This window comes from Fringilla coelebs (assembly GCF_963513975.1).
Source record: "Fringilla coelebs genome assembly, chromosome: 1".
Taxonomy (NCBI): Eukaryota; Metazoa; Chordata; class Aves; order Passeriformes; family Fringillidae; genus Fringilla; species Fringilla coelebs.
In genome coordinates, this window is record NC_140028.1 from 82,291,986 (window position 1) to 82,307,630 (window position 15,645).

General features: G+C 39.2%; 1 protein-coding gene across 1 annotated transcript; it reads left to right on the forward strand.

Annotated features, from left to right (window-relative positions):
- LOC311160065 (UPF0489 protein C5orf22 homolog) lies at positions 1-12,829 on the forward strand. Its single transcript, XM_084216528.1, has 9 exons — positions 1-106; positions 2,524-2,669; positions 4,437-4,586; positions 6,525-6,975; positions 7,571-7,633; positions 8,641-8,762; positions 9,647-9,713; positions 10,310-10,449; positions 11,658-12,829. The coding sequence occupies exons 1-9, from the start codon at positions 20-22 to the stop codon at positions 11,788-11,790; spliced, it is 1,359 nt and encodes a 452-aa protein (XP_084072654.1). The 5' UTR covers positions 1-19; the 3' UTR covers positions 11,791-12,829.
- Positions 12,830-15,645: the final 2,816 nt, after the last annotated feature.

Genomic DNA, 15,645 nt, shown 5'->3' on the forward strand with positions numbered 1-15,645 from the left:
GCCCGAGGGGAGAGACGGCATGAGTGGAGCGGAGCCGCGGCCCGGCGGGGCCTCCCGGCGGCACTACTCGGCCCTGCCCGTGTGGGTGGTGGAGGATCACCAGGACGTGAGTGCCCCGCGCTGGGCTGCCGGGCGATGGGGACTCCCTCGGGCGGGGCGTGGGGAGGGGTTTCGTTCGTTCTGTTTGTGTGAGTTTGTTGGTGTGTTTCTCCGCGGCGCGGATGCTCAGTGGGGCTGATAAGAGATAAGAGAGATGCCCGGTGCGGTCACCGGCGGTGTCCCCGGGAGATGCGCTTGTCTTGTGTGCGGGTTCTCCGGACGCTTCCTTGGGAACGGCCCTCTCCTCCGCAGCCACACACAAACCCTAGAGCTGCCTTCCCTTCCGCTGCTGAAACATCCATGAACTTCAGCGCCCAGCTGGCCGGATTTTCGTTCCCGATTCAGCGACTGAGCTACTTACTGCGATGATCGCATTATTGGCATCTTTTAAAGCAATCATTGCTGAATGTTTTTTTTCTTCTTTGTGTCATTAATTGCTCTGATTTAAAGGAGATATTACCTACGTTACACTGCTGTTATAATTTGCTAGTTATTTAGTGGGGTGCTTGGAAACTCAGCCCTACCCTGTGTATGACATGTCAGCAGAGGATAAGTAAATATAATCCCATCCCAACTAGTAGAATGACTCCCACTTGACGAGAAATGTTAAAAATCTGGAGCTTGGCTTTTTTTCATGGAGTTATTGAAAAAGGGAGTGAAGGAGAAGTTGATTTTGAACTGTTGCATCTGGTTTTTCATGGGTTTTTTTATAATAGCATAAACTGAGGCTTTAATCCTAAAATAACAGATTCTTTACTAGATTCTTTATAAAGATAAAATATCAGTGTAGTAAAGTTTATTAAAGACAATAATTTTACAAATTTTTAAGTAGTTTAATGCAATTCATTTTTGCTAAGACTCACTGAATATGTGATGCTGTGACAGCTGGTTTTCCATGGTACCCAAGGACTTAGAGTGTCACTGTGGTAGGAATTCTGACATAATGCCTCTTAATGATTCTTCTTTGTTTTAGTCTCTATATTTCTGATTTTAATTAGTTTAAATTTCTATTAATACTATACATTTAATTTAAAATGTTTTCAGTGTAGGAATGTGGATTAATTGGTCTATCTTGCATAAAACATAAGTGGCTTTTTGTCCCAAAGTGTAAGAACTTCACAGAAAATTTTATATCAGCCCTACTGACAGGGATGTTCCTCCAAAGCAAGTTGTCAGTAGCTGCGTCATGCACTGATTAATACTACCAGCTGTCATGAAGGAAATTTTGTTCTTTATCCAAATCAGGAGAACTTGCAAGGTTAGAGAACTTAGTCTCTCTTGTCACTTGCAATCGTTAGTTGCACTTATCTGAGATGAAGCTTCAATTTTAATTGAAAATACTTTAGGTTGTTTAGTAGGCCAGATTGCTTCTTTTTGCCAAAGAAGTAAAAGCCATGGGTCAGGGAACCATGTTGGTTTTAGTTTTGTTTTATCTACTATTGCAATAATATACATATGTTTTACAGTTATGTCTAAGCAGTAAGCAGGGTTTGTCATCTCAGTCAGTTTTATGCCAAAAACGTAGCTCAGTTGCTGTTGTAATGCAGTGGTCACATATAATTTTTGTTGCTTCTTACAGTCTTCACATTCCCTGTAAAATAGGGCTGTGATTCACAATCCTTGTTGGATTTGCTCTGGTAGCCAAGGCAGCTGATGCCTTCTAACTGTGGAAGAGACTCTGTACTGCAGCTCCAAGAGGAATCAGCCATCTGTTTTTTCATTTTTACCACCCTATGTTATTGCAGTTCAGTGGTTTGCTGTGCTGTAAATTGGTGAGTTGCCCCATCTGTTTTTCACACTTCTGAGTGAAGAACTTCAGCAGTGAATAAAGTTGGGCAGTTGAGAAAGGTAGTTTCTATTGCAAACAGTCATGGAGGGATTAGGAATTAATTCTTCAAGAGGAATAGGTTTAATGGTCAGCTAAAGTTTAAATCATGGAGGTGTCAGTTTTCAATGTGTATCAGTTAACTTATAAGGAGCAAACTGTTTTTATCTCCGTAGCACCAGTGCATGGTGAGGAAGCCTTATATCATGGAGAAAGAAGGCAATGATCTGCAGAAGAGGAAAGGCATTCCTGGGTCTTAGTTGTAAATGAAAAAAAAACCCTCAGTCATCTAGGAATTGAGTAGAATGGCTGGTGAGAAGACCTACTGCAAACAAGACTTCCTATAAAGAAGGAAAAAGGGTGTAAAGCTGTGACTCTTCAGCAGTTTTTCATCCGGAATGCTTGGGCTTATAATGATTACTGTTCGTGAATTGTCTTGCCACTGGAGTTATTTCCCCTTTGTATTGTTTTCTGTCTCTTCCCCCCTCTAATCCAAATTCCAAAGGAATGAAAGTGGTACTGGTGGTTTTGCTGCTAAAGCTGTTGCATTTTTCTGCCCACAGGCTATCATTAAAATGTTTTTATTCATGTTGCTTTAGGTGCTGCCTTTCATCTATCGTGCCATTGGTTCAAAGCATCTTCCTGCCAGTAACATCAGTTTTGTTCATCTTGATTCCCATCCAGACCTTCTTATTCCTGTGAATATGCCTGCGGACACTGTGTTTGACAAAGAAACTCTTTTTAGGTATGCCCTTGGTACTGCTTCAGAGTAGACTTTAAGTCTAATTCTTGCTGCCTTTGATTCACAGTGAGTATTGCTATGACTGCCTAGACAGGATGAACAAAAGAGATATAAGTCAGATTCAAGTTGTATCTTCTGTCTTTTCACTTTTGCTGAAACTTTATTTTTTTAATGGCAAAAGTTACCTTGCATATCTAGCAATTTAAGATGTATGAGTTTGCTTTGTGTATTGTCTCAGTAGTGTATGATGGTATTATCCCAAGTGGTTCCTCTGGGTAACAGAAAAGCACTCTGCATGGATGCTTTGTGTGAAAAGCTGTAGTTATAAAATAGAAACAACAGTTCTCTCATCACACTGAAAAACAGACTTTGAGATTGAAATAGCACATCCTTTGTTGGCATGCTGAATATGTGAAATATAAATAAATATTTATTTTAAAATAAATAAATAAACAGTATTTAAAATAGTTTGCTTCAGTATTATGGTGATTTACAGCAATTACAAGCTGATGCGTTTGGTGTACTTGAATCACCTTAGCTAAAGTCAATATTTTGTTCTCTTTATTGGATGACTAAAAGATTTTGTGGACTCTATCACAAAATCATTGAATGCTTTGGGTTGGAAGGAACCTTAAAGATCATCTAATTCCAACTCCCCTTCCATGGTCAGGGACACTTTCCACTGGACCAGGTTGCTTAGGTCCCCGTCCCACCTGGCCTTGAGCACTTCTGGCCATGGGTCACCTACAACTGCTTGGACAGCCCATGTGGTGAGTCTCACCACACTCACAGTGAAGAATTTCTTCCTATTATCTAATATAAACACAAACTCTTTCTGTTCAAACCCTTGTCCTGTCACTGCATGCCCGTGTAAAAAGTCCCTCTCCAGCTTTCTTGTAGTCCCTTTTGAGGTATTGGAAGGTACTATAAGGTCTCTGTGCAGCCTCCAGGCTGAAGAACTCCAACTCTCTCAACCTGTCCTCATAGGAAAGGTATTCCAGCTCTCTCATCATCTTGGTGGCTTTTTCTGGACCTGCTTGAACAGGTCCATGTAATTGTTATGTGGGGGCCCAGAGCTGGATGCAGCATTCCAGGTGTGTGGTTTCTCAAGAGCAGAATAGGGGGGAAGAATCCTCTCCTGTGACCTGCTCATCATGCTTCTTTTGCTGCAGCCCAGGATACAGTTGGCATCATACACCTAAAAAAATAGGGTCTTGATAATGAGGAAATATGCTAATCCTGTGGATGTGGATTGACTCACTGTAATTATTGTGATGATATTTAAAGTACACTTGGAGCAGTTTACAGTAAAACACTCTCATCAGGTCAGTTTGAGGTTATTTACAACAATGTTGATGATGTTCCTTGCACTTTTTTCTGTCTGATGTATCAAGAGATAAAGGGCATAGAATCACAGAATCAGTAAGGTTGAAAAGGCCTCTAAGATTATCAAGTCTAACCTAACACTGCCAGGTCCACCACTAAGGGGTTTATAATCAAAGTGCCATGCTAAGAGTGAAGCCAATTCCACTCTACATCCAAACTTTTTTTGTACATACTACAGACATTCTTGGTTTGTCTTATGAGTAAAGATTTCCCTCTCTTTGTTTCTTTGTTGATGTTACCCTTACATGGAGTACTAATTTTAGATGAATTGCATGGGAGCCTTCAAGATGTGGAAGATGTTTGTGGTGTTCTTGACCATTTGTCAAGTTTATATTTATAGGGAAAGTAACATTGCTATCTTCTGTCTTTCTCTACTGATTACAGTGAATTAAGTATTGAAAACTGGATTATGCCTGCTGTTTATGCTGGCCATATTTCTCAAGTAGTGTGGCTTCACCCACCCTGGGCTCAGCAGATCTCAGAAGGGAAACACAGTTTTCTAGTTGGGAAAGATGTATCAACAACAACAATCAGGTAAATTGTCTGCTGACATATAGTAGTAATATAAAAACCATCTTTGTAGCATTTAATTGGATTTTTTTTTTTTGTTTTCTTGCATAAAGATGAGCATTTAATTTGTATGTAAAATTTCCTTAGAACCTAATGTAGTTACACTTGTATCAATTTAGTTTTTGGTTTAACTAGTAAAATTGTTATTTGGTATCAGCCATGACTTTTTCTAGTGTGGGATGGGCTTTTTTTTTGTTTGGAGTTTTTTTGGTTTTTAGAAGTTAATCTAGTCAATCACTGAAAAAGGCACTCAGGTAGTGAATTCTCCAATACTTGAGGACAATTCGCCTGAGCAGCCTCATCTAGCTTTGAAGTCAGTTCTGCTTTGATCAGATGATTGACTAGAAACTTCCAGTTGCCTCTTTGAATCTTAATTATTCTGTGATTCAAGTTTGAATCAGAGCCCCTCATCATTCTGCAGGATGCAGTCCATAATAATTTTGCATTCGCCATATTCACAGTGTTGTGATTTAGTACAGCTTTAGGGGATTTTTGCAAATCATGTCTCTTGTGAGCATAGCAAAATAAATCTTGTGAAACAAGTTTAACAGAAAACAGCAGAGAAATGCTGTGTTTTACCACCTTAAATAAAACACTTAAAGCTCTACAATTCTGAATCTGAACCCTAAATGGAACCTAAATGATTTTTCAAAAAAAAAATACTGCTTTCTGTTGCATTTAATTATTTAGCCAATATATAGGAATAATTCACAATGGTCAAATAGCTCTCTCACTGGTGGCCTTAGCAGGCATGAAAACAACATTTCAGCCTTCCTTTTGAAGACTGTGTGGTACATTTTCTTCAGGTTCTAGGCTTACCAAAACCATGAAGGAAGAAAGGGAAAGAGTCCTCATAAATACAAATGTCCTAAAAGTTTTGATGAGAAGAGATGGATAGGCAATAGATACAGCCTCATCATTAGTGGACACTAATGTACTATGAGCTCATGGTGAACCCTGCAGAATTTCTGAGATGTGCTGTGATTGCCTAGTCAACAAGATGGGGCTGTAATCCAGCCCCTGACCTTGACAAACTGAGGGTGATCCATCCACAAGACACTGCGGAACTGAACTTCAACTTTCTCCTGCTTAGGAAATGATTTGTCTGTGTGGTTGATTGATGGTGATACCCTGTATTCAAATGAGGCCTTACCACAAGCGAGCAGTTCACACTTCTTAATCTTATTTGTAATATGATGATTAAGGCTTCATGTACTGCAATACAGGTTGAAAATTCTGTACTTTAAATTTTCACTGTAAGCAGAAGTTTTAGTGTTGCTTTTGGTTGGTCAGTTGTTTTGTGGGTTTTTTAAAAGTGGATTCAATTGATAACTAGCTATTTATCCTCCAGTTACCATGTTTATCACTTAGGGAATGTGTTGGGGATTAAAAAAAAGTTAAATTCTGCTTATGAATTCATAATATTGTACTTTCACTAAGTCAATATTTATGCATTTCAGGGCACTTTGCAAACCCAACTATCATAATTTTCTCAGAAAGTTATAATACCAAGACAAAATATCCATAGGTTTGCAATCTTATGTGCCGTAGTATTGATAATATCTTGTCAGTTCTGGATGTTGTGTTTAAAATGCAATTCAATTTCAAATTAATCTTAGCAGCATGAAATGCATTGTCTTTTTTTATCCATTAAAACCTTGTAGGGCTATCATAATAAATATAGAGTGAATTTTAATATATTCCACAATAAAAAAAGTAGAAATAACTTTAATATAATTTAAGTTTGATGATTAAAAGAAATAATTTTGTCTACACAGTTGTATTGCTTTTATTAGTCATCAAGCATCTATTCATTCTTCTCTGGATCCCTAAAGTATAAAATGCTTTTTCCTAAGCTCTTTGCCAAGATGTGTATTAACTGGGAGTTATTGTCAATTGTAGGGTTACAGGCACAGATAATTACTTCTTAAGTGATGGTCTTTATGTTCCTGCTGATCAGCTAGAAAACCAGAAGCCTTTAAATTTGCACGTCATTCTCATCAGTCCTACTGAATCATCAAACAGCCAAGAAGGAAGCGGCGAAGTAGCATCTGCTAAAAGACTGAAGCTAAATACAGATGACACAGCAAGTGCCACTTCTGCCTCTTCAGTGGCTCCTGATCACATCATCCCGAGTGTGAAGAAAAAGGAAATACAAAATGCAGGTGCCCTAAATGGGGCAGAAACTTTCACAGAGGGCTCAGCTTCAAGCTGTCTTAAAAACAGTGAATGCCCAATAAGGGACGTTGCTAAAGATGTCCTCCAAATATTGCAGAAGGGGGATGTATATGTTTTGGACATCGACTTAGATTTTTTTTCAGTTAAAAATCCATTTAAAGAAATGTACACACAGGTAAGTATGGAAATTGAGTAGCCTCATACCACTCACAAAAGAGTCCCAGCCTTAATATTTATGTCTATGGAGAAACTCTCATCTAAACTAAATTAGCAGATTAGTTTATCATGGTTAATGATTCATGGTAATATTTTAAAGAGGTATTTCCATTTTAAAGAAATATTTCTAAGGGAGTTTAAACCACCAAATAGTGGGAGTTTCTTACACTTGGTATCAATATTGAGTATATGTTCAAACTCAGGGATATACTCAGCTTCTGCTTTTTGCTTGGGACATAAAAGCTCTGCTTGGGTTTCCAGAGATTACCTTCCAAATACCTGCAGCAAGATTCATTGGGGGAGATGAGAGCCTTTATCATCTTTTACCCTCTATGACCTGTGCTTAGAAAGCCATGATGGTATCAGAAGACTGCCTTTCAAAAGGCACAGTAGTGTTGATTGTCCAAAGAGTGGTAGAGTGTCCTGATGAGAGGCTGTTATGCTCATTATTGTCTGCCATACTAGAGTAGGGAAATTATCTTTTTTTGAAGGCTTTGAGGATTGGGTTTCTCATTTAAAGAGTCATTTTCTTCCTGTTTTTTTCTTTTTCAAAGACAGAATATGAGCTTTTGCAAGAGTTGTACAGTTTCAAGAAGCCACATAAAAATGCAACAGAGGTATGATGCTTCCTTGTGGGACGTATGAAGGAATGATTCTTTTTATTTACCCAATGAAAATGAGTTACGACAACAGGAAGGAACCTATCAAAGGTGCTTAATGAAGTGGTCTCACATTAAGCTATGCAGCTGAATGCTAATCAGCAGCATCTTAGAATTTTTTTTCTATTAATGTTTTGATTAAACATGTGAATTGCATAAATATTTAGTACGAGTGTAAGAAATTGTTTCTGTAAACAAAATGGTAATTTGCATGGAAGGAATGAAAACCTAGTAAGTCACCAGCAAACTTGTTGTTTTTATGGTTTAAGAGGGCTTAGGTTTGGTGGGGTGTTTCTCTTTTGGTTTTTTTGGTGGCTGGTTCTTTTTTCTTTTTGTTTATTCCTCCCTGCAGGCTCTCCCATTCCTTCCCTTGTTGCTCTTTCTTGAAAGTCAGAGCTGTGCTGAATGTGTAATTGGTATTTTACCTTTTTGTTTAGATGTGGAAAGGATGGTATTATGGTATTTGCAGTACTTTACAGTACCTTTTTGCAGTACTTAAAGTACTTTTCATTTTATGTGGTGTGCGCTTAAAACATGGAAATACAGGCTTTCACAATGTCATCTGAACACTAATACAGAGACATTCAACACATGTAATTATCACAAATAAATGAAACCTAATTAATATGTGCGAATAAAAAATAAAGATATGTTGAATAGGCAGATTGATTTTTATATTTCTAAGTTAATCAGGAATAAAAGCAGGTATATATATAAAAGGTGGCTTTTTAAAATTTGTAGTGGGAAAACCAGAACAAAGTGAGATGATTTATTCTGAAGGTATAACAGTTTCTGCAGGCATTTGTTATGATCCTCTTGAAAAGATGTGCTGTAGGAATGAATTGGTTGTTTCTGATTCCCCACTTCCAGCAGATCAGTCATTACAGAAATTAAATCATAGGATAAGTCATAATGTTCTTACCTCTTTCTTTTCCTAACATACTTTTGTATATGCTTATTTAAAGGAAGACTTGCTGGATTGTGTTGAAAACCGTGTTCATCAGCTGGAAGATCTGGAAGCAGCATTTGCAGATTTGTGTGACAGTGATGATGAAGAAACCCTACAGAAATGGGCTTCGTATCCTGGGTAGGAGGTTTCTAAAAGGCCTAAATTGCAAATAGAAGTTTGAGAACTGATTAACCAGCATTTTGATTACAGAAAAGATAGGATCTGTGCAAGTACACGCTTTTTCCTTTAGTTCTAGAGGAAAAAGAGACAAAACCAAAGGAAAGGCAGTCTACTGCCTTCAGCACTACTGTAAGCTTTGGAAGCTCAGTCTTGTACAGCTTCGTGCAAGTTTTATTGTCTATGGATAAAGGCATATTTGGTGACTAAAACCTTGGTCATCAATGTAGAGCACAGCTCTCAAAAAAGGCAACAAACCAGGGAGGACATGGAGAAGCAGTTCTTTGGTGCTCCCAAAGGAACTGCTTTCTTTGGAAAAATGGAAGTTATTGGAACTGTACCTAAGCGATAGTCTCCACTAAACATCTGAACTGCATCACTCTGCTTTTAAACTAGATGTTTTCACATGAAAGGTTTTCAGGTGAAAAGAGACAGGGCAAGTCTGGGGTTTTCCTTGATAGAAAAATCACTCATTTTCCTCATCAAATGCAGGAGTTACTGTACGACCTCTGTAGCAGTGACAAGAAGTATTTCCTATAAAGTTCATATGACTCTTGCGCTGCAACAGCTTCTCTGCAGGTATACCCTAAAAGAAGCACAAGGAAGACTTGCCAGAGGTATAAATATAAGGACTTTATAAGAAAGACCTGGTGAAACAGTACAATAATACTGATAATTTTCATTTTTGCAGGTGCAAGATGACAGAGGAGCAAATTTCCTTTTCAAATCCTAGGCCATCATTTCTGCTTTGCTCTTTTTTCTCACCTTTTTTTTTCTCTAATCATTTAAGGTATATAAATGTTTCCAACTGTTTGTAACAAATTTTGGTTTCGTTTTAACTCCAGAATGAAGCCGCTTGTTCAACTAGTTCACAGTTTGAAAACCAGGATGGAAAGCCCAGACTATGAAATGGTAGGTGACAAAAAGCAGAAAGCAGACAGATGTCAAAAGCATAGCTTCAACACAGAGGGAGGAAGTCATACTTCCTTTCAGACTTGCTTCTTGATTCAGAACTTCCTGTGATTTTGGTAATTTTCCTTAGGTTTTATGTCTTATTATTTAGACCAGCTTTTCCTTTCAAAGCTGCTAAAATTCTAGTCTGCTTGTCTGTCTATATTCAGGCAACTTTAGTGTGATCTCCCAGGACAGTGATGGCTTTGGCTGCATCCTTTGAATGGAGGCTAAATTTCACCAGTCTGTTGGTCTCCTTTGTAGAACTTAAAATAAGGTACCCATTTATAACATATGAGAGCTATATCATCTTTCAAGGGCTGCAGCATACTCTGAATTCATAAGAAGAGGTACAGGGTACTAGAGGTACTGAAATAATCCATACAACCTCCAGAATTTTACTTGTTTAGAGAACAAGCTGGGGGGAAAACCACCCTGTGTGAAGAGGTACAAGTTACCTGATGGGCTAGGGATAATATCCTAAAGACTTTCGACATGCATATGCTGAATCTATAATTCATCAAAAGAAATTAAATGTCTCTTTAATTTACCCTCAGGTCCATCAAGCTGGTCTGACCTGTGATTATGTGGAGCTTCCTCACCATGTTAGCACTGAAGATGAGATTGAAGGCCTCATACAATCCATTAAAGTTCTGCTGACAGATCTGCCCAAGCCCACACTGGTGACAGTTGCTCGGTAAGACTGTGCAGATACTTTCACTTCAAAATGTCCAGACTGTGCTTATGAAGCTAAATGACCTTGTCAATATAGCACTGGTTCTGTCTCAAGCTCTGTTAAAGTGGAAGCCTTACAGTGCTTCAGCACAGGTTATGTAAAGCCTGTGATGAGGCCTTGTGTATGTTGGGATTGATAGCTGTCACTGTTGATAACTGTCGCTGTTCGTACATCTCTGCTTGTGTTACTTGAGCTAATTCGAGCAAAGCTGGCTTGGGCTGAAATCCCACCTTCCTTACTCTCTTCCTCTACAGTTCATTGTACTACAGATAGGATTTCTTTTTTTTCAGTAAAACTTTTGCTGGAACAAGTTTTCATCTAGTAGACTGAAAGGCATTTATATTCTTCAAAGTTCTAGTAAAACTTTTTTATGGGGTAAAAGTTAGGCTTCCAGGACTGTAAGGGTTTTATTTAGAATAACAGAATGGAGTTTGAGGCCAGGGACCTGGGAGAACCAAAGAAATGGCCTGAAAAAATCTAATTTGAAGACCACAGTGTACCTCTTGACAAATTATTGCAATTTAATCAGTCAGAAATACTAATTGTGCTCTTAAAGCACCAGCAACAATAGCAGAAGCTGATATGAAACTAGTTTTGGCAACAACAACTAGTTTGGCTAATGTCTGCAATAAAAGAAAACTATTCCCTGGGCCAATTGCAGAGTTATTATCCACTGCTGTGGAGAAACCAGAATCATCTCTGTAGATCTTAACAGATAAAAAATTCAGGAAGTCAGTTTTTATTAGTATCTGTTTGAAGTTCATTAATAGATACGGTAAAAAATGCTATATGCCAGGTACTGTGAAGATGTTTTTCAAGTTTTCCTGCCTACTTTACCTACAGTAGCATTACAATTTTTCAATCTAAATTTTTCGTGTGTCCTTTAATTAGATCATTTGCTTGACCTTTGACTGCCAGTGCGTTCTGTCCCAGATTCAGGAAGAGAGTAGAACAGGAAAGATTATATTGTGTTCCTGATCTGCTGCAGGCTTTCTATTAAACTTAAAATGTAGTGATAAGAAGCACAGCACTGTGCTTAAAAGGGATACAGGGAGGCAAAACTTGCTGCAGTTTGAAAGAGGCTTCAGCCTAGCCACAGAGCATTGCAGGAGAACACACTGTGGTGATGGTTGTGATATCTGTTTTCTCATGCTTTTTTTTTTTAACAGATCAAGTTTGGATGACTACTGCCCTTCAGAGCAGGTTGACATCATTCAAGAGAAGGTTCTTGATTTACTTCGTTCAGTGTATGGCTCACTGGATGTGCACTTAGATTACTCAGGCACTTCGTCTTCTTCGTGACCTTTCTTCATGTGTTTCTGTCTAATGCAGAAGATTAATTTAAATTGTTCATTAGCTGTGATTGCAAGGGGAAGAATGCTGTTATTTCAGCAGGTGGCACTAAAACCCAAGCTGACCCAACTAGGGTTTGAGTTGCATTGCTTTCTCCACCTTGGCTGCATCTGAACTGTTACCTGTTTGGCTTTGTTCAGATTAGTGCTGTAATTCTTATTTCTACTGTTCTGTTTCTTAAAATTGGTGCAAGAGAAACGACTTTTTGTCTATAAATTGAGGGGTTTTGTCCCATTTCTTTTTGTCAGTAAAAAAATATATATAATTTCTTAAAATAGTTTTCTATTATGTATGTTTTTTTTAATTTGGTAACAGATTTGCTCCTGAGTTGTGTTACGTCTTTTAAAAACTGGTCTTAAAAATGCCCTTAAAACTGTTGGTCTATGTAGTGATCTTTCCTGTCTGTTATGCTGAGGTGACCCTCTCATTTCTCTACAGCAGCTCATCGCTTCTGCCCCATCCACAGAATGTCATTTATCTTTATTTTCTGTTTCACTAATGTCTTATTTTGCCTTAGAGTATTTTATTCGTGGCTTAGATAATATCCCTAATGTACAGACATCGGGCTTGGTATTTTCACTTTTACATTATTTTGAGGATAAAAAGTATGTGTGCATGTGCATGCTTTTATGTTTTAAATCCTGTAAGGAATTGATGGCTTCTTCAGAAACAAAGATTTTGCTTCACTGAAGTCAGCAGCAAAACATTCTGTACCAATTTTTCACTCATTTTGGTATTGCTATTTAGGAAATAACAGTTTTAGAACTACTTAATTTAGAAATCAATATAGTTATAGAGAAAACTGGTACTTTCAGAGGACAAAACCCCACAGGATTTATTTGGAGTGAAACTGAAAAAGGAAAGAAAATGCTACCTAGAATATGGTCTTCTATTATGAATAAATTTTGAAATAATGGAGTTCATTTGCTAATTTTACTCTTTGCTTTACAGGGATTTTGTGCACTTTTAGAGTTTTTTACTACTTCTGTTGTTGGTAAAAATGATTGTAAATATATCATTCCTTTAAAATATTTGTTCTAGTAGAATAAATTCCATGACCATGGATCTGTTTTATTTGAGTCTGTCACAAGGAGCCTTGGAGGTAATATCCTTAATACTTCATAAATTATAAATAGCCATACATCGCATGCAGCAATGAAGTGCAGTCATTATGTGCTGCTTGTGGAAAGATTGGGTTTTTTCCAAGGTAAAGATCCTTCACGCTGGGCTTTTCATAAGGTTGTGGGGCATGGCTGAGCCCCCTCTGTGGGGCAGGTGAGAACCCATTTTCCTTAGGGAAAGCCTGGGCAAGGGAGGGCAAAATGCTGTCTGGCAGCCAGGGCTGAGGTGTCCTAGTGGGGAAACTTTTAGTATGGACCAAACCCACCAGTGCCTGCATCTCTGCCTGGATGCTGCTCTGGGGTGCCTTGTTTAGTGGGGTAACAAAATTAAACTTACTTCTTTGCATTTTATCTGTGGTCTTGCAGTTGTTCCTGTGCCCTGCCTATGCTTGTTCGTGCACACATGTTTACCACAGTTTTGCAGAATCAAGATAGCATCCTGAGTTGTCTATTTGTTTTCCAAGTTAATTAAGAAATCTTCCTTTCAAGCATAGTTTTTGTTTATGAATGTCAAATTGTTATCATCTGAAATCTCTTGATTAACACAGCCTGTGTATATGCCAGAAAATGCCAGTCTCACATAATAAGAAAGACATTAATTTCTACATTAAGGACATTTGCAAGGTTGTTTTTTACTTTGGTGAAAAGTAATCAAGCCAAGCCAGAAACAGGTGTCTCTTATTTCTTGCTTTTGCCCTATACTGCTTCTTTATTAACCAAATGCACCAATCCTGCATTCCCTGTGTCTGCCTCATTTTCTTCTCAGCTTATTTCAGAATAATGTATTATGCAGAACAAGACAGTGCAATCGCAGTGCATAACTCCTCTAATCAGCGCTGCAAGGATGGGACATGAAGGCCCATTAGAAATAAACCCACCTGAGGATATTAGCATAAGCATAGCAGCACTGTCTAAGTCAGTAGCTTCGTGTTGTCTCTTATGTCTGCCTCTGCCTGCTCTGCTGCTCCCTTTGGCAGAACAGGAGTAAGGATGCCCACTTTGGAGAGCATTTGCAGATATTCCTCATTGATGGAGATAGTTCTGTTGTAATTGTGGCTCAGCTTCCACGATGCACCATCGACCTGAGCAGCTACACACACGCACATTTGTGTGCAGAATGAAATAGGGCCTTAAACCAGATATGCTGAGCAGCCTCTGCCTTCCCTGTGCATCATCAGCCCCCCACCCCAGCCACAATGTGGATTCCCAGCTTGTCACTGTGGAACAAAATGAGCTTTTCCAAGAAGAATGAACAGGGGATGAGTCAGATGGTGGAGGTTACTGTGTTCTCTGTTACCGTTTCTTCCTCTCCTTGAGGCATCTGTCTCAGTGACTGTGGCATCTCTGTCCCTTCCTGTCTGTTGGTAATGATGCTGTGAGTCAGTCACCCTAGACTTGGTCAGAGCTGGACTGTGGGGGCTGAAGAGTCAACTCCATAAATATCTTCTTTCTGCTGCTGCTGAGGAAGAAGAAGAAGATAATTCTCCAGCAAGATGAGTCTTGGGGGATGAGACCCTTCCCTGGCGGTATCTAAAAGATCTGCATATGTGGCACTTGGGGCTATGGTTTAGTGGTGAACTTGACAGCGCTGGGTCAATGATTTGACTCAATGATCTTAGAGATATTTTCCAATCAAAACAGTTCTATAACTATTTCTAGGAGACCCAGAATATGGATCCTTTATTCAAGGAACATCCAAGGAAGAGCACTGGAAGGTCCCCTCCTGTCCTGTTTGATGGCCCCTGTTGTCCCCATCAGTGCTACAAACCTTTCGTAAGTCACGACCACTCTCAAGAGGAAGGCTGAAAGACATTCATTTTCTGCCTTCAGCTTTCAATGTCTCTCTCAAGAGGAAATCCTCTGTCACCACAGCAGAGGTGCAGCTCCCAGCCCCCAGTGTAGATAGTCAGGGACCCAGTAAACCCAGTCCCAGCTCCTGCTTTGGCACAAATCCCCTCACTGGCATCAGGTTCAGCCGCAGACCAATCCTGGGAGAGAGGCAGTCTGTCTTAGGTTTACAACGACACCAAGGGAGAATCATATCAGCCCCCCAAAGCTATTTTTATTCCTTACTTGCCTTTGAGGCTGTGGAACACTGTCTGCCCTGCTTCTCTGTCACAAGCACAGCTCTGGAAGGTGCTGGTCCCTTCGCTGGTGCTCACATCCCTGCCGACTTAAAGGGACTCCCAACTCCCCCCTCTCTCAGATAAGGGAGCTCTCATCTGCAAAGGAGAGCATTACTCACCATAGTCCCAAGCATTCAAGAAGTGGCTCTGGTCTGAATTTTTGTCTGTTTTTGTGTAGTGGTTGGGTATTATTTTTACAGTTTTATTGCAATTTCCTTTGAGATTAAATAATTTCAAACAGGGATGCTTACCCTCTCAAGGCAGGAGCCATCTTACTGGAGAGAGAAAAATCATTCCAGTCTTCCCTTGCTAAATGCTAGTTATGTATTTTCAGCAGCTTCCATGAATGTCCCGATGGTTTTACATATCTTCTACCACAGGGGATTGCATAGTCTGCTGGGCTGCATTCTTAGGGATTTCATGCCTTTAGCAGAATTGTTAGCATACTGTTTTACTCAAGGTCCTTGCCAAAACAAACAAGTACTAATTTGTGTTTGTCTTTCACTGCTTTACAGAATGAGGTTCATTGCAAACTTAGGGCTAGGTCTCCCAAAACA

What these genes read in the sequence shown, in the direction of transcription:
- LOC311160065 (XM_084216528.1), top strand. Translation starts at nt 20, where the DNA reads ATGAGTGGAGCGGAGCCGCGGCCCGGCGGGGCCTCCCGGCGGCACTAC. An exon ending in GTATCAACAACAACAATCAG is followed by an intron (nt 4,587 to 6,524) that starts GTAAATTGTCTG and finishes TGTCAATTGTAG; the next exon opens with GGTTACAGGCACAGATAATT. An exon ending in ACACTGGTGACAGTTGCTCG is followed by an intron (nt 10,450 to 11,657) that starts GTAAGACTGTGC and finishes TTTTTTTAACAG; the next exon opens with ATCAAGTTTGGATGACTACT.